Source organism: Chelmon rostratus, chromosome 14, assembly GCF_017976325.1.
Source record: "Chelmon rostratus isolate fCheRos1 chromosome 14, fCheRos1.pri, whole genome shotgun sequence".
Classification (NCBI taxonomy): domain Eukaryota; kingdom Metazoa; phylum Chordata; class Actinopteri; order Chaetodontiformes; family Chaetodontidae; genus Chelmon; species Chelmon rostratus.
In genome coordinates, this window is record NC_055671.1 from 24402310 (window position 1) to 24429938 (window position 27629).

Sequence of the window (27629 nt, forward strand, 5' to 3'; positions counted from 1 at the left end):
GTCGCAGCAGCTATTCTCTCTCTCTCACACACACACACACACATACACGCTGTAACAGACCTTCCAAATCAGCAGAGGCTGTAAACACAGTAGGAGTAAGAGATAAGATAATGTCTCTCCACGGAGGCTCTTCTTCAGTTACTGGTGCTTCTCCTCCATGTTTTACTCTCAGTGAAGCAAACATCTTTCTTCAGTGTTGTAAATGTTAACAGACGCAGTGTAGCACTTCAACAAGATCCAGGCAAGAGCCAAATCCAAAAAAAAAAAAAAAAACCCAAATCATCAAACTTCAGTAGTAGGATTGGATCAGTGGAGAGGTCCACTTAGGCAGCAGATTCATAACAGAGGAGTTAAAGTGTTCGGAAAATGCCCAGGAGTTGTGGGACGAGAGCAGGCAGTCCTGGTGTACTACAGTACAATGGTGGGGTTTGAAATGTGTTAAGTCAAACTAGTGCCCTTGCAGGAGTAGTTGCATTAGTAGCTGAGTGTGCGGCTTGAGCGAGCGATCGTGAACTGGATATCAATCATCCTTAGAATTGTCAGTGACGGCGGCCACGGGGGGCCCGTCTGGCACGCGGCTGCGCCGGTACAGGCGGTAACCCTTTCGGCAAAGCAGGACGAACCAGTAGACCTGCGGTGCCAGGATGCACGAGTTGCCCAGGTTGGCGGACAGCGGCAGGTGGAAGGGCACGCTGTAGAGCGGGATGCCGTAGTGTTGACCGTACACCCAGTACATGTAGGGGAAGAGGGTGATGCGGCACATGAAGAAGGTGAGCAGTACCATGCAGCCGTTGGCCTTGTGCAGCCAGCAGTCCTGGAGGCTGAGCTGGTGGAGGAGACAAGAAAGAGGATTTTAAAGAAAAAAATAATAAGAAAATAAGTTCCAGTCCCGTTTCTCTGTGTTAACTAACGGGGGGTTGCAAAGAGGCCCAGAATCACTTTGCTGCTCCACTTTCTGGTGTGACCATGCTTTAATGTTAGCATGCTCACTGTACACATGCACATACCTTTCAGAAGGTTAGCATGCTAATGCTAGCATGTTCAGGACATCTCCATAATCGCACGTGATTCTGATCTTGTGCTCATCTTTGATGTAAAAGACTACGGGAGGCCTGGTCTACACAACAGCAATCAATATGAATTAACTGAGAGCAGAGAAAAACGTCTGGCAGGTCCGTTAGTGCTGATCCGGTCCAAAGGAGGGCAGCGTTTTTAAAGACAGAGACCAGCAGTGGAGCTTTGCTTTGCTCTTTTTCTCTGCTGACACCAGATGTCAGCAAAGACCTGCATGGGTGGGACCATTAACTGCTGTGGATGGGTTAAGAGGCAGCTTGTTAGCTGAATAATACTGACTGAAGGTTTTTCTTTCTGGTGAGCCTTGCTCCTTAATTATTGATGGTACAGTGACAAACTACATCCCAAATGAAATGGAGATACTCTGGTTTTTGATGATGCAAGGCAGTGCACCTGAGCAGAAATGTAAAAAAAACAAGGATGAATGACTTTCTGTTTCACAGGGGGGGTCATAACATTGATGCTACATAGGTTAAGGTCATATCACATACGTGACGTGCCTCTGATGTATTCCTATTATTTGCTTTGATGGTTTTAATGAAATCTGAGGTGACAGTATCACTGGCACCTTTCAAAGTTTTATTTTCTACCATGAAAGTATTGAGTCAAACCCAAAAACAAGCACTTGTTTTGCATAAATTCCCACTTTGAGATGCTTTTTGGCTCATCTAGCATCTTGATGCATTACCAGTATTTGGATTTCCGGTGCAAATTTCAAATACCTGTAAAGCTTTCCATTCACAACACATACGCAGTTTACTGTGAGAAACTTAGACTTCTTAGTCATTTCTGAAACAATCGCTCTCTGACTTCAGACAGAGGAAGACAACCGTAGCTTCTCATTTCTAGCCTGCGACTGATGGCTGTTCATCAGATGAAAATGCAGATTTTATCATCTGAAGCCAACTGGCTAATTAAGCTAATGGCAGCTCCATGAGTTACTTTAAAATGCAGTCTCTGGTTGACTTTTTAATGTGTCTCACTGACTTAAATACACACTTGATGGTTACATACAGTACGTGACATAACAAAACTAAGGCTAAAGCTGTACGTCCGAGACAAACAGTCGACATCATCATCAGCTGATGGTGTCGACAACACGGACATACAGAAACAACACTGTTCTTGTATTGTATTCTTGCAGTGTAGAGTCAGTCAGTCATATAAGCACGATAAGGAAAGATGTAAGATGAGACTGTCGCTCTAATGTAGCCCTGCTCAGATGCTTAGCTCACTCATTTGGACAAACAAGACTAAGATTTGATTTATGCATCGTTGTTCATATTTTTTTAACAGTATGTTTCACTTTAAACGTTACCAGAGAAAAGGCTTTAAGTATGAGGACTGACAAATGCGCTGGGCGTATGTAGTGCTTTCTAAGATAATGAGTTTGGCTTCCAGCTGCAGCAGGACAGAGCCTCTGACGTTATCCGAAACTCGGATATATTAGCATACAGGACCGGTTTCCACAGAGCGGAGAAATACTACACAGTGGAGGAGCCTGTCCTGATCGGGGCTTTTTTAGTCTATATGATCCTTGGCCTTGAAAGTGATGCGACAACACACGTTTTTGCGCTTGTGCTTCGGGGTTTTAGAACGGAAGATCCTCAAAACTCTTTAAACTACTCTTTATTTCAGCCTCACTTTTATGGGAGGCCCATGCATATGCTTTTGAAGAAATGCAAACCTTGACAGGCCTTGGACAATCACTGCTTGTTTAGCAAATGATTGCTCAACGAGGTTGTGTGGTCGCTGACCTGTGTGACAAAGTCATGGTGGCCTATCGTACGATGTTTACTCGAGGCTAAAAACCTTTGGCTTTGAGAGTTTTAGATAAAGTGACAGCGTACGGTACAGGACAGATGCATGACTTCCCGGTTTGTGTCAGGTGAACGCACATGTACGTGCTGTCTCACCTGAATAAGTATCTTCCCCAGGGAGACGAAGGGTGTGCTGAGCTCTGTTAGAAACAAACAGCCGATGAAGAAATCCCCCTGGTCCCTTCTGAAGAACTGTGGAACAGACAACCAGAGCACACACACAGAGTGAGAACACAATTACAAGGAAGGGAAAACACACAGCTGACATTCAAGGACCATTTCTGGGACAGTCTCAGTGCAAAAGTGCTGCACAAGAGGTGGGAAAATATCAGGTTTTCAACACCTGTTTGTAAAAGTCATTTCCAATGCATTCAGACTGAAGGTTAACCAAACTATCAAGCAGATGTTTACCTTTCAATTCGAGAAAATAACAATCCGATATAAGATTTCAGGGTGCAAAACCCTCTGAAACATCGCTTTCTTCCACCATGAGACACCAAAACTCTGAGACAAGATCTACGTATGTACAAGTTTGGTGAGCGTAGTTAATGTTATGGATGTGATCTGGATCTACTCCATGTGTACAGATGCACCGAGCATGTTTCAATTCTAAATCAGATTTAGGTGGATTAAATTTAAGATCGACACCCAGATGCTGCTGAGTAAAATTCTTCATCTGATATTGTTACGATGCACTCAAGGTTTTTTTTTTTGTACAATCCCACAACCACAAGGGCAGATGTGATACCACAACTTCAAGATGGCAGCTCGAGGTGGGCCAGGGCAGAGGAGGGAGTGATGTCCTGTACATAAGTAATGAATGAAGCTTTCAAATATTGACCAGCGGCACAGTGCTGTGCAGTTCGAGAGGCCATCCTAGAATAGGTGAGTCAATCTAGATGGATAAAGAGACTCCAGACAAAAGACGAGCACTGTCTGGTCGCCTAGCTTACTGTGCACTGACGATGAATAAAGCATGAGCGGCTCCAGACGTGGCCTTGCCATCTGCCCATGAAAGCATGACTGTGACCACAGAGGGGAACTTTACACCATGGCTAACAAAATACCTGGCTACCTCATCCCACCCCCACCTGCCATGGGCGTGTGTTACCTCTGTCTAAGATTCTGTATGAGGCCTGCACGTGCTTTACTTGTCAATACATATCAAACAATTACATTCACTGCAGAAAAACTGCTGACTTGAATGTATCGTCGCCACACAAGGCTTCTTAAAAATGGCCACTTCTACAGATTTCATTGTTAATTATAATGTGAGATATTCCTGATATAAAATGTCTCTGCCTTCTTTGTAAATGTGCTGAAACTGGCCTGAGTCATGAGACACAGCACACTATTGTCACGCACGAGAACGAGAACAATAGGTATAGTTGTGGTTGCTAGCTTACCATCTGTCCAAGGATTTGTTTGAATGTTCGACAGCATACATTAGCCTCTGTGCAAAAATTAAATGCACTTACAACATGAGTGTGGCGGATAGCCAGTGGCTAAAACGTTGACGTGCATATAAAATCTAATTTATCACACACCTGGTCCACCTGGAAAAACCCAGCAATCTTGACGAGGTGTTGATACACGGTGCACCATTATTAAAAACCTGTCTAAATATAGAGCTGCAATATAATGAGCAGGTTGAGCAGGTGACAGCAGACTAATTACATAGTGCTTCTCTGCGATCACACCCCAATTCTCCCGATGTCCCCTCTGGGGTATTCTGAGGTGTTCCCTGATTAGTGTATCCGAGGTCTTCCTCGAGGTCTTCCTCGAGGTCTACTCCAAGGTTGACTTAGGTCCTGATCTGATGCTCGACCAATCCCAACTCTGAGCTCATCATTCTTTATCTAAAGCCCAAAAACCTTGTGAATGACACGTTTTTGGCCACAGTCACATTTGCTGGGTCACGCCCAAACCTTGTGACTATGGATGGACCGGTTCAACTGTTCCTTTCCTGGTACATATTCTGATACCTACCTCCGGGTATCTGCCAATACAGAGTACTGATCTGAAACCAGAGGTATATTTTATTCAAATGCCCAGTTAAAAAAACTGAGTTTGTGTCCCAGCATGACTCCACAAATGGAAATCATAGCAGGCACAGTGAATTTTATAATGAAACTGATGAAAAAAACCTGTTCTGTTCAAAAGGTCCGCATCAGGGGCCGGACTAAATAGGTGCATCCCAACTTGTGACCATAATTGACCAACACCAAAGTGTTGGTAGAAGCAGAACGTGGTCTGTAAAAGCTGCTTGTTGGACATCCAAACGCCACTGAAGAGTGTTAACTTTATCCAAGTGCATTTGTTCTTGCAGCTCAACCAGTTCACCATGTTTGTAGCAGGAATGATGCTCAGGATTAGCCTTTTAGATTAGGCTAGTGAGAGAGCATGAGCAACACCTGAACCTTTAAACTGGCACGTCTTAATGGAATCCAGTTATCAATTAATGTTATTATTTAGAGCTAAGACTTCCCTACTGCGTCATGTCAGAATACTTTCTGCGATAAAAAAAAAAGTCTACCGTTGAGAGAAATCGATTACTCTGCATCATCTACAGCTAAAGGTTGGGTCTTCTCCTCGTCCTGAATGTCAGTGTCCTTTAGTGGCTTGCTGGATAACTCTGCCAGCTCATGTATTACCCAGGAAAGCCAGAGTGGCATAAAGCTGATGAGTGTGGGAAGAGAAGAGGAGGAACAGAGGGAGGGCTGGTGAGTTTAGAGAAAAGAGGGGATGACTGCAGCTGGAGCTGAATAATGGAGGGTAATGTGATCTCATATTGCAACTGACTGCCGCTGCAAACAAAGGGCCGGGTTTCCACTGCACCTGGCCTGCTAACCTGGGATACTACTCGGAAAGGAGAGTGGCTATGTACCACGCTTCTGTAAACTCTAAAATACTCCATCAGCACGATGAAGACAGCCTGGAGCAAACTCCTGAACAGAGCTGCCGCAATATTCTCATTTTCCAAATGCTGAAATGTGAATATTTTACGGTTTCTTCACTCCTTTATGACAGTAAACTCGATATGTTTGGATTGTGGACAAAACAAGACATTTCAGGACGTCATCTTGGGCTTTGGGAAACACTTACTGACATTTTTCACCATTTTCTGACAATTTATAGACCAAATAAGTAATTGATTAATCCAGAAAATAATCAATTGATTGGCATACTTTTGAAGGAATTCGCTTGACTGTTCAAACTGTTAACAGTGAACTGAGGTTTAACAGTTCAGTAGTTTTAAACTTTGCTGGTCAGAGCTGCTCTGAAGGTCATCGTGGTCGATGTCTGCTTCCTCTCTTGCCCTCCCTTCACATCTGACTGAATATTCATCATTCAAATGTTTTTTTCTTCCATGCTTTGACTCTTTCGTGCGCACTGAGATCTTTGCTCGGCTTCCATTCTTCCTCAACACTTGTACCCCAGCAGAAAACAACCTGCACCTTTCATTCTCTCTTCCTGTCCATTATCACTGCATCTCTCCATTTTCAAAAAGTACAATTCGAGGATGTAAAAGAAAACAATTCAGAATAATTTGTTGTCATTTGTTTAAAGGAATTAATCAGTGATTGCTGGTTTACTGTTCTCTTTCCTTTCCTGCCATTTACTCCTTTGAAGCATGACGACTTGTTATTCCTTTCACTGCACTGCACAAACCCAAGAAGGTCACGGTTAGAGTTTGACCACTGTCCCAGAGAGGAGTTAGACGTGATTAATCGCTTAAACAGAGCTAATGCTGCATGCTTTCAATCGTTCCTCCAAGGCATTGACCATGTTTCAGGTATGAAAAATAGCATGCAAACAATAAAAAACAGAGGACAGAAGTTCAAACCTTCCCTTTTCTCAAACCTCTGCACAGCTGGCAAAGTGCTGCATGATGTTGGTGTGCTTTTCAGATTGTTGGTTCTGGAAAGCTGTCAGAAGAATTCAGGGGGCCTTCAAACTCTGTTCGGCAATCCGGCAAACACTTTGGTTGAAGTATATACAGACGCCTTTAACCATCCTCAATGAGTCACAGTGGTCATTTCATTTGGACTTGACAGCCTAAATTCTGTCAGAAATGACAGCTCATGGAAACAAGTCACAAGGACTGTAACAGGTCGTGTATCTGTACCGAACCGTGTCGGTGCGCCAGCCGCACATAGACTACATAGTATGAAGACTGATGCATGTGACGCAGAACCAAAGTTCACAAGTACACAGGTCCAGAGGTGGAGGCCCCCCTGCGAGCCTTAAATTGGTTGTTTGGGAACATTTCAGGTCACAACAGCAACAGAGAGAGAGCTGCAGATAAGACGAGCACGTGTCGGTGGTGCTTTTCAGTTTTATAGCCGATCGTGACCTGCTGCCTTACAGAAACGTTTCAGATGTTTGCTTATTTTTATGATGAATAGTTGAACTTTCTACCCAGCAAGAGGATTTTGTCAGGTTTTGATACTTGCACTACTGTCTTTTCAAAATAAATGAAAAGAATAAATGAATCCTTCAGCATCTGAACTGTGTACAACTCACTATCAAGATTCAGAGTCACTAACTGTGCAGTTTATTGACTTGTTTTTCGAAGATAAGCGATCGCATCACTGTTCAAACACACCTCAGTACAAACAACAGGCAGCGAACTTCAGCAGCAACACAGAGTCTTCTTCAGTTCATGACATCCTCGGCCTGTTTAAAGTTTAATAGCCCGGTTATCCCATCGTGATTGTTTCTGTGGCTTTTGTGGCCTTTCAAGCTTCTAAACAGGAAGCATCATACTGTGAATCCCATCTGACACGATAATGATGCTTTCAACCACCTGTTCAAAAGCCACCGATTCGGTCAGCAGCAATGATGATTCATTACACTCAGTTCAGTTTGAAGGTTCGGACGAGTTCATACACGTACTGAAAACCTCTAATACCCACAGTAAATAAGATACCAGCAGCTCCAAACCATGCGTACTCACTGTGAGTGACATAATCTGTTTGTGGGTAGCAAAGAGTTACATACATATCACAGAGGATTAGTATGTTTACACGCTAAAGTGCTTCATATGTATATCTGACATTACTGCTAACCACTTTCCAAAGCAAAGCATTGTTTTATTGAAACTGTCTTTTCCCTTTTCTTCTCTATCAGTACAGGTGGAAACTTGATTGGCAGAGACATGACAATCACCTGATAGGTAATCCATGACAATGAGCATAATGTCTAGTTTTTGTTGCCACTTAAGTAATCAATGCAAGACGATGCAGTTTAAAGCAACGATTGATCTGAAAACAATGCACCACTTTACAGCACACACTGAAGGCATTACTGGCAGTACACAGTACTAAAAGAACACATGACTTTACTGATCAGAAGAGAGTTTCAACTCTCTTTGAGTTGATTTTTGGACCTGTGATAAAATAAACAGACATGAAAGATTGCCTGAAAGGTGGAAAACACAAATTCAAAATCATTAAAGCTAAATACGCTTTGAAATCTGTTGAGGAGCATGATCTGTGCCGTGTAATCTGAACAGGACTGTATAATCCTCTCAGCTCAGACACGCGCACCTAAATTCAGCAGGGCAGATTTTTTTCCATTAATCGATTTTTCATTTGGTTCATAAAATATCAGGAAAAAATTAAACAACTACAATTTCCCAAAGATGACATAAAATTCCTTGTGTGGTCCCAACCCAAAGATATTCAGTTTACTGTCATGGAAAAGAAAAAAAACAGCAAAAACTCACATTTGAGAAGCTGGAACAGGCTATTTTTTCTCAATTTTGCACGAGAAAGTGCTTAATTAATCATTATTGAAATTGTTAGAGATTAGTTTTCTGTTGATCAACTACTTGATTAATCAACTATTTATTTCAGATCTAAAATTCCCAAAGAAGCAGTGTCTGCTTTTTTTGGGACGTGTACAATATGTGCGTATGTGCAGCAGTATCATTAACAGTACCTTTAAAAAGCAAAATCCACCTTAAATATAAGCATTTTACAGTAGCAATAATAACCTAAAACATGTTGCTAAACTGGTGTCACAGTCACATGTTAAATAACACCACGCCAGCTGCAGTAACCAAAGCATGTGATCTGTGATGCTAATCGTTTTAGCACCAGCACTGCGGGACAGTGAGCCAGCAGCCAGTTGAGCCAGCTGGTGATCCACCGCTACCAGCGCTGCTTGCATTACTTTCAGTTCTTTAATTATTGGCCTCAACTACTAATAACAAGACCTCATAATTGCTGCCTCCCACCCGGCCCTGCCCCCCTCACCAGTGTAACAGGTAGCAGGATAGTGAGCAGGGCGATGTGATGCAACACCAGCAGGAACTCCCTGCGGACGAAGGAGTTCACGGTCCTCAGCGAATGCTGCTTGTAGTCCTCGTGGCCTTTGACGCGGAAGCGGTAGTAGTGACTGAGATACATGGCGAAGATGTCGTATGTCATGTAAGGTACACCGTACCAGATGACAAAGTAAGTGGCCAGCCAGTGCCTGAGGAGGAAAAACGAATCATGTAAATAATCATATATTTTCACGTGACATGTTTTTGCTGTGTTTGCATTAGTTCTGCAGCATCAAAGCAACTTTTCTCCAAACTGTGAACAAAAAGAGTGGCACATTGATGTAAATGAAACTAACGTGTCGTGGAAGAAAAAGTCTTTGACCAACGATAAAAACGTGTCAGAATTGTGGTTGTTAGCATAGCGGTCAAAAGCTCCAACGTTACTTTAACAGCAAAACCAAGACCGCTCCACAGCGGGAACTTTAAATGACCACAGAGGCTATTATTTATTATATACAGTACGTCAGTGACAGATATGACTCTGGTCAACACTATGCGAAGTGCTAAACTACACAAATGCTAATGAAGAATCACGTTAAAAAAATGAAAAAGAAAGTTAAAGTGAAGACTTTGAAGGTATTAAGTGTATTTTTTGGTGAGGTTGAAGCTACCACTTTATTGACATGTATGATTCTAGTGAATAATGTCCAGAGAGAAACATGCTGTCTTCACTTAGAGACAGAGGACTGATGGAGAGCTTCCTCACATGGTGCAACAACAATCACCTGAAGATCAATATCAGCACATCTAATCAGCTCGTGGTGACTACAAAGCTTCAAATATGGATGCTGCTGCAAAGAACGTGGATGATTCACACACACGTTCAACCTGCAGCACAGCAGATCTTTACAATCAGCTCAGTTTCAAGGTGGACGCCCAAGATTAGAGCCACCAATTCAGCATTTGATCAAATGCAAAACATGGCCACAATATGATGCTGAAAGATGGACAGAAAAGAGTTTCTGCACAAGATTGTGGCATCACAGTGAAGCCAACCTTTGACCTTTTGGATATAAAATGTCATCACTTAATTTTATCCTATAGCATATCTGTGTCAGATTTTGTCACAATCAGTGAACAAATTCTCGAGTTATGGCCAAAAATGTGTTGTGTTGTCACAGTGACCTTTGACCTTTCATCCTTGAGTCCACATTTGTGCCAAATTTGAAGAAATTCCCTGAAGGCGTTCCTGATACATCCTGTTCACGAGAACGGGACAGACCTACGTAAGGTCGACCCAAAAACATAATGCTGCCACTCACAGCTGTCGCTGGCGTGGAGGCATGAATGTTGATTCTCACTTCACTAACATCATGACCTTTAGTTTCAGTGGACGTGAACTCACACAGACACTCGCTTCACCTCCACGCCTTTCCTCTCTAACATGAGCATGCGAAGGCTTTAAGGCAGGCTTATGTAAGCAAAGTATAATAAACAACTTGGATGGTTGCAGCGCTCTAATGAGCGCCGATTACAGTGATGGTTAATTATGTGGACAGAACGGAGCAAAGCTGCCGGGCAGAGCTGAGCTACTGACCTCTGACCCCTGACTGGGTTCTTTAGCTCTTAAGGTCAGCGAATGGAGATTAAGAGCAGTAAGGCACAACAAACAGCTCAGGGTAGAGCGAAGGCTACATGATGTGTGGGTTCTGTCGTGTATGTATGTGCTGTCTCTTATCTCTTGTCTTGGCCATATGAATACATGAACTGCACACTTGCTCTGTGCTGCACCTTTAAACTGATCAGACAGCTGTTTTTAGGATCGTCAAGAGCAGCAGGGATAATATTCTAACTAAGGTGAACTGTAACTTTGTTCTGTGCTAATGAGCAGTACTGTAAAACGTTAGTGTGCAGAGTATTTCCGCAGGTTTTGTGAGGTTGCATCATTACAGGGATAATTACAGTTTTTTATACCTTTGGGCTTGTTTTTATAGCTTTATGTGTCATTTCTATCTGTTAACACAGAGACTCGAGATGATGCTGACTACTTTCAAATCCAAGCTTAAGACCTACATGTTTACCACTGCGTTTAATTCTTCTTTAAAATCAAAGCCATTTATTAGATTGGTTCATCATCTTTATTCTGTGGGCTTTTGATTGTTTTATTCTTTTTATTGTTTATAATCTGTGTGCTTTTGCTTAATTGCATTTATTGTTCTCTCATTTGTTTCTTGTACTCTTGCATCTGTGCTCTGTAAAGTACTTTGGGTTGTCCAACTGCTTGTCAAGTTAAGACATTGCTAAAACGAAGCCGATGGGGAAGGAAACTCAAGCAGTCAAACGATCAGATGGGTATTAAACAAACAACAGTTTCGCCGTGTTATCTAAACCTCTCCATTCGAGGTAGTTTTAAAACAAGTAAAACGTCGGCTAGGTGCACATCTTGGTCATAATTTTTTTTAAGTAAATTTAAAGGATCCTTAAAAAAATGTTTCTGCAAAAAAAAAAAAAAAACTGAATATCAGCCAGTGTTTTTTTAAACTCTCAAATATCGCCTACAGCCTAAAAGCTCTTGTGAGTTCACCCTAAACCCAGCAGGAACAGGAAATCTGTGCACCCACAACTACAGGAATCAAGTCGGGTCAAATTTGACTCAGAAAGTCTGTCTGTAAACTGTAACGTTGTTTAAAAATCTGTTGGCTCTGATTTCTTTGTTGTGACATTGCTGTATTCCCAAATCTCAGTAATTACCTTGTTGAGGCCAATATTATTATAACTGACATGAAATGATGGAAAAACCAGGCACAAGAAAATGGCCCCAGTTGTAATAAACCAGAATTATCCTTTAAAGGATTGTACCAACTTTTCGTGACACTGGATATTGGTCAGTTTTGGCTGTTCAGTGACGAGAACACGGACGCTGAAATCATCCTTGTGTTAGCATGAGGTACTATATGCTTAACATTGACACACATCCCATCAGGATGCAAAACCCAGTTACTGCAACTGAAGCAATGAAGGCTAAATGAAGTGACAGATTGTGATGGAGTATTAGAGTTTTCATGGGTCTGACTCTGGAGCATGTGTCTGATAAGCTCCAGCCTTGTGCACGTCACAGGGCAGCAGAACTGAGCAGCGCTGTGGAGGATTAAGCCCCGTGGGTGAAGGGGAGGGGAGGCGGAGATTAGCAGCCTCAAACTGGGCCTGCCCGGCTCTGGCCGCTGACTCTGTGGGATTATTATGGCTAACATTATCTTAGCGTCACACTTTTCTAAACAGCACGGGGAGGCTAATGCTATGCTAACACTAGCTTCCTGGCAGGCTGCTGATGTGAAGGCAGGGCAGCTAGCTGAATAAGTGTAGGGTGGACGGTTCTTGAAAAGAAAAATGGTGAGAAAACTTTTGTAGAAGTAAAGGAAAAGTTCACTTTTTTGCCTGAACTGTACGAGACATAGCTGAGGAACCATTGTGCTACACCGTCTCAACAGACACCAACCCAGTCTAATGAGGTGAAGCCTATGACGAATCTCTGACAGATCAACTTCCTGTCTGAAAGCTGTAGTAGTACGCAGTAATTTTGCGTAGTTGAGAAGAAAACATCAGGTTTTCAATTGTTGCCAGGTCTTTGATATATGTCAAAAGGACATCTGAATAAAGCCGAACTTTTCTCAGCTTCTCCTGGTCAATGAAAACCATCCTTGTAAGTCTTGATGTCTGAAGTCTGATGGGTGCAGGTAAGAAAGTGTAATGATAGAGTCAGAGGCGTATGGGTTTCCATTAGCAGCCGCTGCTTCATGATAAGGATTAATGACATTAAGTCCAACCTGTCGTTAATGACGCTGCCCCGGCATGATGACACAACGATGATTCCTGCCGTGGTTGCCATGATGGCATGGATGGAGGACACCAGTCTGAGGAAGAGACAGACACATGAAAACATTGAGAAAGGTCATACAAAGTGACTGATCCAAGACATTCATGAACATTCATTAATCACACTCTGGACGGTTACAGAATCTCATGTGAAACTAGCATATCTGTGTCTTATGTCGTTTAGCAGTGCTAGCCATGGTCTAGAACGAAACATCTCAACAACTACTGAACTGACTGCCGTGAAATTTCGTGCAGACACCCACGACTCTCAGAGGATGAAGCCTAGCGCTGTAATTGGTTCAGCCCTGTCACATACTGTCAGTCTGCGTACGCCTTCCCTTTCAACCTCAATGAAAACTGAATGCGGGGTGTTCCCTCAGCTTTGCCATGATAGTAAAAGTTGGGGATTCCTGAACGGGATGAAGCTTGATCTATAAATTACGACTTGACACTGGATGGAAAATCTAGTTTGGATTTTATCTTTGATCTCCAGTCCACTGCGGGATACTGAACACAGGGTGACAGTTGTTGGTCGGGTAAAAATTCATTAAACTGTACAAAGAATAAGAGATTAGCCACAACTGATGTCTCATGTTAAAGGACCGGTGTGTAGAAATGGCCTTCACTTTTATGTAAAAACGCAAAAGGCCATCTCAAGAACCAGTGTTCGGTTTGTCCATTTTGGTGGACTCTGTGGGGGACGACATGCTCCTTCTGTAGATAGCTCATTCGAACGTAACAAAAACATGGAGGATGTTACTTTCAGGTGATTACACACTAATGAAAACATGAATATTCTATTTCTGCCAACAGATCCCCCCCTTATTGTTACACACTGCACCTTTAAATGAACGTCAGATCATTTGGCCACCCTGCCTCACTGGTCTAACCCAGAAATGATGTTTGATTTGTTGGCATATCCGTGTGATTGGCAGCTCTAGCTAATCTAGGTCAAGGTTTTAAAAAGAGTCCCTTCAGGTGAACTACTCCAGCAGTCACAACTACAAGTCGAGAGTACCATTATGGGATTAGCACTGCTTGGCCTCGACTTTCCTGGTCTATAAACAGACCTGTGACATAGGAGAACTTGGGCACATCTCTATTTGAAGTGTCACTGTGTGAGGTGGCATAAGGCATACATAACATTCATAGGCGTCGCATCTTAAGAGTACACGCACAAGTAGTGAATTTATGACCTTACTGACTGATGATGTGAAGCTGTATTGAAAAGAAAACTTGATGAATGTCCAGTACGCAGTCAGAGAAGCAGATTTTATTTCTCTACTGGTTCAACAGAGTTACTTTTTGGCCATTTTAAACAGGCCTTTGGATTACGTCACCAATTTGTTCAAACTATGAATGGCTGCTTTCGCTCGGACGAGCTCTCTCTCTGGCTGTTCTCCAACTTGGCAGCAGTGACAGTAAGCTGCTTTGAAATCAGAAAACATGTAATTCATTCCCCGACGCTCACTGCAGCCATAAGAGACAGTCGCCCCTTTAACACGCCGCTGCGTTTAAATGCTGGTTTACATCACCACCTACTCATCACCACCTACAGCGATGAATGGAGGCAAACACGGGCTACCTTGTGAAACTGCATCTAGTGCGACAAGTACTCAGGCTGAGAGGCTTGTGTGGGCTACAGAGAAAACTATACTCTCGTGCTTTGTAGGCCTTGTTTAGGATTAATCCTGCTCTATAACAGGACTAAACAGATCTGAGTTGAGGACTATCAATTCATTTTACCACCAGAAATGAATCATATTTGCACAGATACCCCTACTGTGCTATATTCCTTGCACTACACTTTTCTAGACAGAAAAAGGAGAATTATGGAAGGAATCATGGTGTTTGACGGTCCAGGTTGAATCAAAAAGTCAGTCAGCTGGTGTGAATTTTGGGTGGATATTCCCGATATGACTTTTCCTCTACAGTCTTCATCAGGACAGAACTGACCTTTGACAGGCACTTGTCCCTGAAAAGGTATCTCAAGCACAAATGACCCAATTTCTTAAACTGTCAAAATGACCTTTTTGTACAGAAGAACTATTAAAAATCTGATGTCCACTTTGGTCCGTTTATGGTCGCTAGAGGATGAACCTTTTCTATTTAGGGCACTCCTCGGTCTTTGCTATACTTCAAACCACTTTATTCAACAGTGCACACATGATAACTCATTAGGTAACAGATGCCACGAAATACCCTGAGCACATTCATGCTGCCAAAGACATAAACCCTTCTGACTTCACTGGCCACATGGTATTTCTTCCAGGACCACCTGAAGGACAAATTCTACATTTCTAGCCCATCCGGTGTTAGGATCAGTAAGCTGTTTGTCATGTGGGATTCAGGGATCCACAATTTTTGTCCAAAAAGATACCTGATCAAAAAGGGACGTTAGATCCAAAATAGAACTGAAGATACTCAGACGTGATGCTAAATACAGTCGATTCAAACAGACCGAAACAGCTGGAGAGCATGAAGACCGGCGGCAGCATGATGTTCCATCAATTAATGAGCATCTGAGGTCAAAAAGGCCAACAACACACGTCATGTTGAACTTCACGGTACACACAAAACACGTCTTTCCGCTGTGAGGGCAATGATGCAACACATGATGTAGGGTGAATCCTCACGGTTCCCCACTGGTATTGGACATATTGCCACAAAACCCAAGACCCTAACCAATATAACTGGACCCTGAACAGAAGTCATTAGAGCGATTGTCATTTGGACCCAGCCCGACTCAGGTCCCGGGTCAGGTCCCGGCTGGTAGGCGGAGAGAGGACCTCAGACTTCAGACTTTCGGTCAAGTTGTAAATAATGACTAGTTTTACAAGGCCAATAAAGACTGTCTTCTTCTTCCTTTCTAACAAGTTATAGTGTGCTGCTTACAAATGGCAAGACTGCGATACAAAGAGTGCATTTGTGTGGTTTCCTGCTTAAACCTGCTGCCACCTCACACCAATCTCCATGGGAATGCGGCCATGACACTGGCATCGGCAAGGCAACGAAGGCCACATGACCGACGACTACAAAACGACAGGCCTGAGCTAGAAAAGACTAACCGGCCTCTCTCTCTGCCTGCTTCGCTTACGAACTCCACCTACCCCCCCCCCCACACACACACATTTTACCCCCACGCCTCGCTGCCTTCTAGGGCTGTATGGTCGCATACTCTATCACAAGACCCAGATTTTACACAGCACATTCATTGTGCGTCCGGCAATAACCCCCTCTCTCTCTGCTGATGAAAGGTTGACGGGGTGAGGAGCGTGTGGAGGGGAAAAAGGGAAGAATGTCTCGCTGCCTTGTTCGGCAATGTTGTCTTTTCTTTTCCTGCTGTGTCAGGCCAGTGAGCGACCTCAGCTTCCCTTTCACTACAACCAAGTCTTCCTACCGATGGTCCGCTTCCACACGGACCACTTGGTCTTTCATGTTCTGTCACACACACAGTGTCTGACAGTCAGGAGAGGTGGGGTTTTTTTTTGCTCCTCCAGCAAATGGGCTACATAATTTGTCGTTTCATTGGCGCTGCAGCAGAGGAAAAGAAAAAGTGACAGCAGAGGCAGAAAAAGCAAACAGGGTAAAGTGCATTTCATGGCAAGAAGGAGCTCTCTCTCTCTCTCCACCCCTCAATGGCACAGATGGATGCAGCTACATCCCTAATTGCATTGCTCCTTAACCACTTTGGTAGTCGTAAATAAAATGTTAATCAGACAATCAAACTGAAAATTATCTTGATAGTTTTTCTAATCGATTAATTGTTTAAACGCTAACTGGTTACAGCTTCCCAGATGGGACAACTGTCTAAAAATGTTTTATATCATATTAAATTTAAAAACTGAGAAATTCTGGTCAGCTTTTTTTTCCACAACTTTCATTTTAATCTTAACGGATCATTAGTTGCAGCCCTAAAGGTGGCTGAACTATGGCCTCTCGTCAGTGGTCGTCATAAGGCAAACAACCATCAGTATAGAATTAAAAATCCACATATTTTAGAATGGAATCAATCATTTTAAATCAATGAAAACACGTATTACCTCTGAGAAACAAACTGTTTAAAACATTGATTCCACTCTGTGTGAATTTTTAATGCTTCAGATCATTGCACTGGACTCCACCTCAGTCAGGTGTACTGATACTGCTTTGTACACTGATACTCGGTACAAATCACATATATTTACTGAGTTACAATGAAGACTTAACCCCTAATTTACTGTGTTCTTGCAGTAATATTTATATCAGCTTTGTTTGGTGGTCATTTGAGACCCGCTGTACGAGTAAGCTGCAGCAGAGGAAGCACATGCAGAAAGGCAGAAAGTATTCTTAACCATGTGTAATTCCTTCCATTAAGAGCACTGCTGCTGTGTGCAACTTTAAAGGCACATGGTAACTGCAGCCACGAGACTCTTAAGCTTAGCGTGTGCCGGGTGATGTTGAGCATTATAATCTCTGGGAAGTCAAGTGTTTTTCTTTTGAGTAGGTTAAGGTTGCACCCGATACTACAAGAGATCCTTTTTGTTGATTTTATAGTCGCATTTTTGGTTCTTGTTAGGGATCACCTGTCAATCGAGCACTGTGGCCCGGGCCAGCACTCATCGTTTTGTCGGCTTAGTCATGATGGTCATCACTGCTGACGCTGATTTCCCACTTCTCTCTCTTCCAGACACATAGAGGGAAGTTCTCCCTGTGTGGCAGACTGAGATGATACTGAGGGTTGTTTTTTACTGGATAAAACCTGATTGCAAACAGCAGCTACAGCTGATGATAGTCTGAGCCACTGCCGGGACAATCAGTCAAAAATTAATAAGAATCTACTCTGATATTTGATTAATTGACATTTTTCAAGCACAGAGACCAATTGTTATGCAGTCGCAGCTTCTTCGTTGTGAGAATTTGCTGCTTTTATTTTATCTGACATTAAACTGAGCTGTTTTGAAAGGCCAAACACTTGCGTTAAAAAATAACTGGCGGATCCATTAGTAATGCAAATAATTGCTAGTTGCAGCCCTGCAGATGATAAACACTAACATGGCCTTTCCTTTTCCACCACTGTCACCAAAATGCATCATTTTTGTATCTCAGAATAGAAAAGCTTTCCATCCTTTTAATAATTCTGTTTTGAGCCTTTCAGTCTCACAGCTCGTCGTACTCCTCTGTGATGTAAAACCAGCTGTAAATAAGGAGAAAACAGCTTTCGTTGCTGCTGGATTATCATTTTCTGTGCTGACCGAGGATTATTCTCACTTCTTATCAACAATTTGTTGAATGTTGTTTGTAACACTGATGAGCTTCCCTCTATCAACAAGTCACATTGACACGACCCACAATATCAGCTCAACCTTAGCTGATTATTAACTCCAAACAGAAACAACAAGAACCTTGGAGAACATCCTATGCACGTCCCTCATCATGATAAACCCAATATGATGAGGACACAGTGTTGACACAACACAAGAGAAAGAAAACCTTGCACATTTGAATAGACTTGGACTTTAATGAGCAGGTAAGGGGTTTTGCATGTATCCTGTTCAACCAGTTTTACATTATTTGAACATCATGACTGCAAAAACAAGCGCAGCCCCTCTCTCTGAGACGCTCAAACTGAAAGACACGTTTTTACACATGTACAACAGTTCACTCAGCCTGCCGACGCGGCTTTTAAAACCGAATTCACACGGAGCAGCGTGAATGGACGCAAAGACACAACCTGTGCAAGTTGGAAATATTTCAACTGAGCAAAACAGCGGTGCTAATCCGGGGCTTTATTTATCTGCTGCATGAACATGCAGAGACGAGAGGAAAATGGAGACAGAGCGAACCGGGCTTCCTGCTGACTTCTGAAATCAGTACTTACCATGCAGAGAGGGTTTAAACAGGGATGCTATTGCATTGCATTGTGGGAACTGTAGGATCCACTTTGTTAGGGCTTGACCCTTCCTGGTCTCTAAAGTTAATAATGTTTCTATCATGTCCCTCACAAGTGCCTCAGCATTATGTAAGAGTTACACTACATCCTCATCTCCAAATACAAACAAATACTACACGCTTCCACCTGAGTTTAGTGATTGGTCTTGCAGGGGAAAAGAAAAAGCACACAGTCTCTAACCAGATACAGGACATTTCAACAACTACACTGGGACTTTAATAACGTGACATCGGTAGAATCTGTTGAAACTGTTCCACTAAAATCAAAGACACTAACATGATCCAAGCTTGTGACCTGCGTGGCAGAGTAGATACAGCAGATCTCAGAGGCTGGTTTAGTGGTGAACAAGCCGTGTGACATCCCCTGAGGCGTGGACGCTTGTGAGAACAACATTATCCGTTAGATGAGCATTAGTGAAGTGGTGGAGGCTGCATTCAGGAGCAGAGTTCAGTGTTTTCCAGTGCATAGCTAACTCAGCAGTCGGCCCTGACCGGAGCTCAGAGGAGGATTAGCAAGAGTGACAGCGTACAAATGAGCACTGAACTGAACTGTGCACATGAGAGCAAGTCACACTGACACACACACACACACACACACACACACACACACACACACACACATGCACAAACTATATTAATTATTACTACTTTGTACCTCAGCACTCGTGAGATGCTCAGTCATAGAGGAGCCTGCGGATCTAATGGTTTAATTTGTTTGTCCAAGAATTTATAAGAGCACATGGATCAAAGCTCAGGTTCTGGTTTGTCCACATCCAGCAAAAATGTCACCGCCTGTGTGGACCAGTGGCAAGGCCTCTGGTGGATGCAGGGTTTTAAAGATGCCAGGCAAAGTCCAGACTGGAAATACTGGACGCGGACCATCATGAAGACAAGCATGCTAGCACTACAATGGCAAATCTCGAAGGCAAATCATGTTCACACACAGGCACAACTAAACGTCAGTGTGCTCTTTTGCTTTGGTCTCACCCTCCTATGGCTCCATTAACTTACAGGATTTCTGTATTCCTACAAGGGCCCATAGTTTTGCCGTGAAAGCCGTAAATCATCCCTTTAAAGACTATTTGAGGATTATAGCAGCCATTTTGCTGTAGTAAACTTTAAAAGAGCAAACGCCAATTAGAGAGAACAAATATGCTGGTAATGCCATGTACATAACAGTCGTCGTGCTACGTTAAAAAGCAGCACTTCAAGCTAACTGAACGAGCGAAAACTGTTAGTAGCCTGAAGCCACGACGTGAGGTCAAACGAGGCTCACAGCCAGGTGTCGTTTGTCAGGTTGTGTCGTACGAAGTGATGAATTTAGCTAGTTTACCTCTCGCTGACCAGCACCACGTCGGCATCGCTCCAGTGTCTGAACACACACGGCAGGATCCTCCTGAAGGCGAAGAAGAGACCGGGGAAAACTACGGCGCCACAAGCTAAAACTTGCAACATCCTGCCTTTATTTTCCTCTAAAGCTGCCCGGAGACCTGACTCTCTCCGCCCCCCCGCGAGTTTGGCCCGCTTACACGCGGTGGTGAGGCATTTTCGTGAAGCCGGGGGTCGGTGTTTTTCACCGGGAACAGTCCGCCATCCACACACACGCTCACACACACACTGCTGAGACTCAGCAGCAGCACCACTGCCGAGGTAAATTCAAGGAAGTACACCGAGCTTTCTAGGGCGACTGTCAAAATAAAAGCCCCGAGCCAGCGCCGGAAGGAAGGTAGAACTTCCGGTGAGCGGGTTCACAATGCAGATTAGTTGAGGTTTTATTTTGAAGGCCAAACTTTACTCAGCTCAGTTACAGATGGACAGCAATTTGTGTTATTCTGATTCCAAGTGATGCTTTTCTAGTTAAATTACATCTGAATATAAACACCAGCGGTTTAATGTCATAAAGTACATTTCTTAGTTCTCTACTGGAGGTACTTGTACTTAACTTGAGACTCTTCTTTTCATACAAATGTCTACTTCTATTCCATATTGTACAATTGTAAATATTGTACCTTTCACTTCAATTATTTGACAGCTTCAGCTAATACTCAACAAATTAAGATTTATGCATACAAAACGTTAAGTGCTTACGTTGATGCATGAGTAATACAAATCTAACGATATTAAATACCATATCGACAGTCCCAGGGGACATATTTTAATATTTATTCATTTCTTTTTCATTCAAAATGTCGTGTTGATTGTGTGAGTTTGTGTGCTCTTGTGTGTGGGTGTATGTGTGTGTGTGGGCAGGGCTTTATTTTCTTTATCTTTGATTGTAAAGCACTTTTTGCTACATTTTTTTTTGTATGAAAAGTGCTATACAAATGAAGTTATTATGATTTTCCGGTATTGAGTTCTTTTAATATTTTAAGTGCATTTTCGTGATTATACTTTTTTCCGCAACTTTTTAAATGCAGGACTTGTACTTGTAGCATAGTATTTTTACAGTTTAATTTATTAGTACTTTTACATTTTCATTAATCTATAATGAAAATAGTTATTATTTGCAGTCCTGTGCAAAATTGTTATGAATTAGTTCAATCTCAACCAAATACAACATTACATTACAACATAAGGTGATAATATGTCAATCACAATACTGACATATTATCACCCTAAAAACAAGTTACGTGTCAGCAAGCAGTTATGTGTTTACACATTCAGCAGTCACAGACCTACATTTATTAACAGATATCTGGATCACTTTAGGCGTGGTTTAATAAAGAGAACAAATATCTGCCTCTTTAGCAGCTAAAACAAGCTAAATGGAGCCATAAACAGTTGAATCAACGCCTCTGTATGTGCAGTTCATCCATGCTAAATGAGACTAACAGCCATCAGATGGTGCTATCAGCTGTCAGGTAAAGTAAGTCGACCCGGCTTCACTGGTTATGTTGAGTCGTGTCTGATGGCCACTTGTTAAAGAGGGTTTGGCACCAATATTGATCCTAATAAGCTCCCATAATGTAGCTGTGACGGGACATCTGGTTTACTAACATGCTGCATACTCCTGCTCTGACTGCCTGCCTCACTGAGCACAGAGAAATAAAGTTCACTGTTGTTTTGTGTAATGAAAAAGTGGTGCTGAATTTCTAATTTCACAGTTTTCTGTACGATTATCATTGTGACTGTATTGCATAATGCACCATGTGCCATCTTATACATTATACTGACACTTTATGTCAGACATAGCGATATTTGAGACTGTCACCCCAAGAAAAACATCAGAATCTGACACGTTTACATTGTTAGTTGATATATTCTGTTATTCTAAGCTTAGTATCTATTATATCTATTATATTATTTATTATATTATTATATTATATATACTGCACTTTCTACTTCACTATACTATACTATACCCATACTACACTGTATTATATCTGCTAATCTATTCCATGTAATACTGGTCTACTAATATTATGTTATATTATATCCCTTCCTTTCAACTGGTACTTATAACTTGTAATATTAACTACTTGCCACCAGAATTGCAGTGTATAATTTAGTGTGTAGCAATTTGATTAAATTTATGCAGAAATATGCAGAATGTAAGCAAAATAAAACCAGCAAGACAAAGACCCTAAAGCTTCACCTTCCCTCTTAAAGATAGAAAAATCTTTTTATTTGCCATGTGGAGGCAGAAGAGTTTTAGTTTATGCGTCACCAAACAATCACCTGCTTACGTCCAGCAGCCACGGAGCACAGCACCTCCCACTTACTGAGGCTATTTCCAAGGCTGCATCAACAATTACTTTAATCTATCTGCTGATTAATCAGAAAGTATTTTCTTGGTTTATCACGCAGCTGTGGCCTAAAGGTAGAAAAACTGGATGTGGTGAAGTATCCCCCCCCCCTCCATTAGCCGGCTGATGTGCCCTTGAGCAAGGCACTTAACCCCCCAATATGCTCCCCGGGCGCTTGAATGCAGCCCACTGCTCCTGAGTGTTTCACTGCATGTTGCATGGTGCATGTGTGTGTTTCATTAAAATCAGTGATGGGTTAAAAGCAGAGAATAATTTCCCAGTTTGGGATTAGTAAAGTAAAAAAAAAAATCACAATTTTGGTTTTTCATTGTTAGAAGATTGTGAGTCACAATTTTGTTTGACGTCAAATTGACTATTTTGTTTGACAAAAAGTCGAAAACTCTAATTCAAGTAATTTTACTGACAATGAAAATTAAATTGTAAAATCAAATAAAACTAATTGCACTCCCAGTGACTAAATTGTTCAACTATGAATTACAACTGCAACGTGTTTCAATGGTGAATAGTGGCAAAACAACAACCTTTATTACGGAGATTTTTAGTTAAAAACTGAAAAACTGATTAAGATAAGTCTTCAAGCAGACAGTATTAAAGCCCAAGCTTAAGTTTCATAGAGAAATCTACTTAGGAGTGCTGGAGTTTTCCATGATCCACAGGTAGCAGTAACTTAATGGGCTGGAGTATCTGCAGCCTCTGATAAGCTCATTAAGGAGAACAAGGTACAGTAACCACGTCAGTAAAATTCGCTCTCTGAATATTTCCTTATTGCCATTTTGACGCACCCTTTGACAACGTATAAGAAGAGCGAATGCTGCAAGTGCGTCCAGACACAAACATTTTGTTATTTTTTGTTTCGGGGCAGATCAAGATGACCCTAGTTAATAATCATCATTATCACAATCATAATAATAAAACTAGAAAATGAATGTACAATAAGATGGAGAATAAAACCCACTCTATAATGATAGTAAAAAAAGGATAAAAATACAAACAATGCATTGCATTAGATGGAAAATAAAACCGTTGAATAATAGTAATCAAATAAAGTTGTAAATAGAGTACACAGAATGCATTAAATTGAGAAAAGGGCAGCAGTCCATCAGTGTGAGGTAAGGCACAGAGTTTCAGGCCTCTATCAGGAAGTCAAAGCTAGCTAAAGGCTAAAGTGAAGAAATGAGTTTTAGATTTCAGCGAGCTGCAGGTAGTTTGTTCCGGAGCTTTGACAAACGCTGCAGCAGATGATCACAGTGTTTTTGAAGGCACATACAGAACAAGGGAGTTAGCAGTTAGCTTGGTGCTAGCTCATTAAAGGCCTTGTATACATGGAGGAGGACCATGTACTTCTGAATGTTACAGGAAGCCAGTTCAGAGCAGCTAAAACTGGACTGATGTGATGCTCCCTCCTCTTGGTTCTGGTTCGTCGTCGAGCTGCAGCGTTTTGAATGAGCTGAAGTTCCTCAGTGGGCTTTTTCTGCAGGCCAGTAAAGAGCGTGTTACAGTAATCGAGTCGGCTTACGCAAAGGCATGAGCTGAGATGTAAGTGTTGAGAGTGCTTCACTCTCCTGTTATCGGAATAAGGAACAATGTTTTACAGTAACATGCAGTGCAGACATAAGCAGTCATGTATCTGTCAGATATCCGGTACATGAGATAAAAAAAAAAACAAAGGACAAAGGTAATTCAGCCACTATCTAAAAAGTGAAGAAACACACAATCCTATCGGGCTACTGCCCTGTTTTATTTGAGCCAGAGTTCAGTTTTTGGATTCTTTAGCACACACCTTGTTACAGTAAACTGTCATTACAACTTTTATAGTTTTTTGAAGGTGTGGTATTTTCTCTATCTTTTACTCTTTCAACCCTGAATGACACATGCTTCTGACCTGAGTTCAGAGGAAATGTGTTACGCCTCTGATTTGTTGGCTATAACTACAGTATATTTATCTATAAATATTGTCTGCATCTATTGAAATTAGCATTATTTTAGCAAAGTGGCCCAGCTACATATATCTGGTCACTACCAGAATCTGGTGGATTCTGTACTCTTGACCAGAAAAGAGGGCATCATAAAACCAAAATAAACCAAAATAAAACCAAATGCCTTTTCACTATACAGATAAAACCCTGTGTGACATCAGCCACACACACACCCTAATCCGAAACTGCATGACCTTGGCTACAGTTATAGTACATGCTGGGGTGAGTAATCAAGAAGCAAGACTCAACACACACAGTGTGTTGATGAATAACACGACACACTGCATTCAATCAGACTTAATCAAATATTTAGGGTCAACGGCTAATAAACAGCTTGTGCCACAAGTGTTTAACACAATTAGACAAATGTGATGGGAGTTTTGTTGCTGTGTTACTACGTTTTATGGCTTTTGCCACTTGTGGAAAGTATCTCTTGTTATTGAGAGGGGTGTGTTTGCATGTTCCAAAACACAAATATGAAGCTAGCTGCTCCTGTTGTTTCCAGAGCAGAGTGAGTATCATGTGTTCTAGCCGGGCTCAGGGCTGATAGTAACACTGAGTTAGTCACAGGAATCAATGTATGAACTACGTCAACCAAATGAGGATTCTGCCAGGTCGTAAAATGTTCATCCTGAAGACTGAGAAAGTGAATGAAGAACATCCATCCATCCATTTTCTTCCACTTATCCGGGGCCAGGTCGTGGGGGCAGCAGTCTAAGCAGGGATGCCCAGACTTCCCAACTTGCCCAGTCATGACCCAAAGTTCATGACCATAGGTGAGGGTAGGAACGTAGATTGACTGGTAAATCGAGAGGTTTGCCTTTCGGCTCAGCTCCTTCCTCACCACGACCGCATTACTGCAGCACAGATCCGCCTGTCAATCTCACGTTCCATCCTTCCCTCACTCGTAAACAAGACCCCAAGATACTTGAACTCCACCCGAGGCAGGAGCTCTCCTCCAACTCAGAGGGGGCAAGCCACCCTTTTCCGGTCGAGAACCATGGCCTCAGACTGGTAGGTGCTGATTCTCATCCCAGCCGCTTTGCACTCGGCTGCAAACCGCCCCGACACATGCTGGAGGTCCTGGTTCGAAGAAGCCAACAGGACAACATCATCCGCAAAAAGCAGAGATGAGATCCTGTGGTCCCCAAACCAGACTCCCTCCGGCCCTTGGCTGCGCCTCAAAATTCTGTCAATAAAAATAATGAACAGAACCGGTGACAAAGGGCAGCCCAGCTGGAGTCCAATATGCACTGGGAACAGGTCTGACTTACTGCCGGCAATGCGAACAATGCGACCTCCGGCCTAGAGTGTCCTGGTGCCACATGCACTGATGGACACCCTTATGCTTGAACATGGTGTTAGTTATGGACAAACTGTGACTAGCACAGAAGTCCAATAACAGAACACCTCTCAGGTTCAGATCGGGGAGGCCGTTCCTCCCAATCACGCCCCTCCAGGTAACACTGTCGCTGCCCATGTGAGCGTTGAAGTCCCCCAGTAGAACAATGGAGTCCCCAGGCGGACCACTTTCCAGGCCAGGCTCCAGGGTAGGGCCCTGGTAATGCCAGTCCGGGCGACGTAGTCTTCCTTGCTTTTCGATCTATCATTGGGGGCTGTGGAACCACTCTTAGTCGGACCTGTTTGCCTTTGGAGACCCTACCAGGGGCAATAAGCCCCGGACAACATAGCTCCTAGGATCATTTGAGTACTCAAACCCCTCCACCACAATAAGGTGGCGGTTCAAGGGGGGGGGATGAAGAACAAAACACAAAAAATAATAACTTTATTAACATTTAACCAAAGCAACAAGCTGAAGTGGGTCACCCAAAGCCCACCTCTTTCTACCCGACGTTGACACCCTGAAACAACGTCACCTGACCTCCTTTGTTTGCTCTGTGATCATAATCACTACAGCCGGAGGAGGGCTGTTATATAAAAACTTACATCAAATATAAGTACCTCAAATTTGTACTGAAGTACAGTACTTCAAGTACAAAAATAAGTAAATAAAACAAGTAAATGTGCTTTGTAACTTTCCACCTGATATTTGTTTGTTGGTGTTTACATACAACTAATTAGAAACGAAATGACTGAATGTTGCTTTCTATTAACATAATGAGGAAAAGTTAACAAACGTATGTTCACTGACGACATATTTCATTTGTCTTCTGCCAAATGAGCCAATGCACCATCCACTATACTGACTACAGCATTTTTATGGTACTGCTCAGGCACTGACAGCGCCTGGTTACTGTGAGGGACACATCACGGCCTGTTTTAATACAGAAAAGTCAGCAGCAGTCTTTTTCTGAACCGTAACCAAACTGCTTTTGATGCCTAAACCTGATCACAGTCTGGATGCACAGATCAGGTTTGGCTTCGTATGTTGGTCAATCTGCTAAAACAAAATCTTTGGCAGGGGTCCCACAAGAGTCAATCCTTGGACATTTGTTTTTGTTTTATTTTTTTCACGTATGCTTCTGCCTGGCAACAGTACATTAAATATTTTACATTACATTTATGTTAATATTTACATTCTGATGATACAGAAATGACATTATCAGGTTACCTCAGTCATATAAACATGTTCTGAAACTCGACTGAACTGAACTGAAAGGAACTGTTTCATCACTTGACAAGTACTTCTTTAGAAGATTTCTAGGTTAAAATGGTTAGACTACTGTAAAGCTCTTTGGCGGGAAGGAAACAATCATTAGGCTTCAGCTCAAGTCAGACAGCTGTATTACTTCAGCACTTAAATCACTTCAGCGGCTCCCAGAGCAATACAGAAACAAATTCAAATTCTACTAATAGCCTATAGAGCACTTAATGGTTTGGCTGTGACATGCTCAATGATTACAAATCAATGCAATCATGACGGAGCATCGTGAGCTGGTTTTTCTGAGATAAG

General features: G+C 42.4%; 1 protein-coding gene across 1 annotated transcript; it reads right to left on the reverse strand.

Annotated features, from left to right (window-relative positions):
- Positions 1-317: 317 nt before the first annotated feature.
- Positions 318-20541, reverse strand: tlcd3a (TLC domain containing 3A). Its single transcript, XM_041952900.1, has 5 exons — positions 20306-20541; positions 12993-13079; positions 9158-9377; positions 2991-3086; positions 318-826 (listed from the first exon to the last, which is right to left on the reverse strand). Exons 1-5 carry the CDS (start codon positions 20425-20427, stop codon positions 521-523), a joined length of 831 nt encoding a protein of 276 aa, XP_041808834.1. The 5' UTR covers positions 20428-20541; the 3' UTR covers positions 318-520.
- Between the last annotated feature and the right edge of the window lie 7088 nt (positions 20542-27629).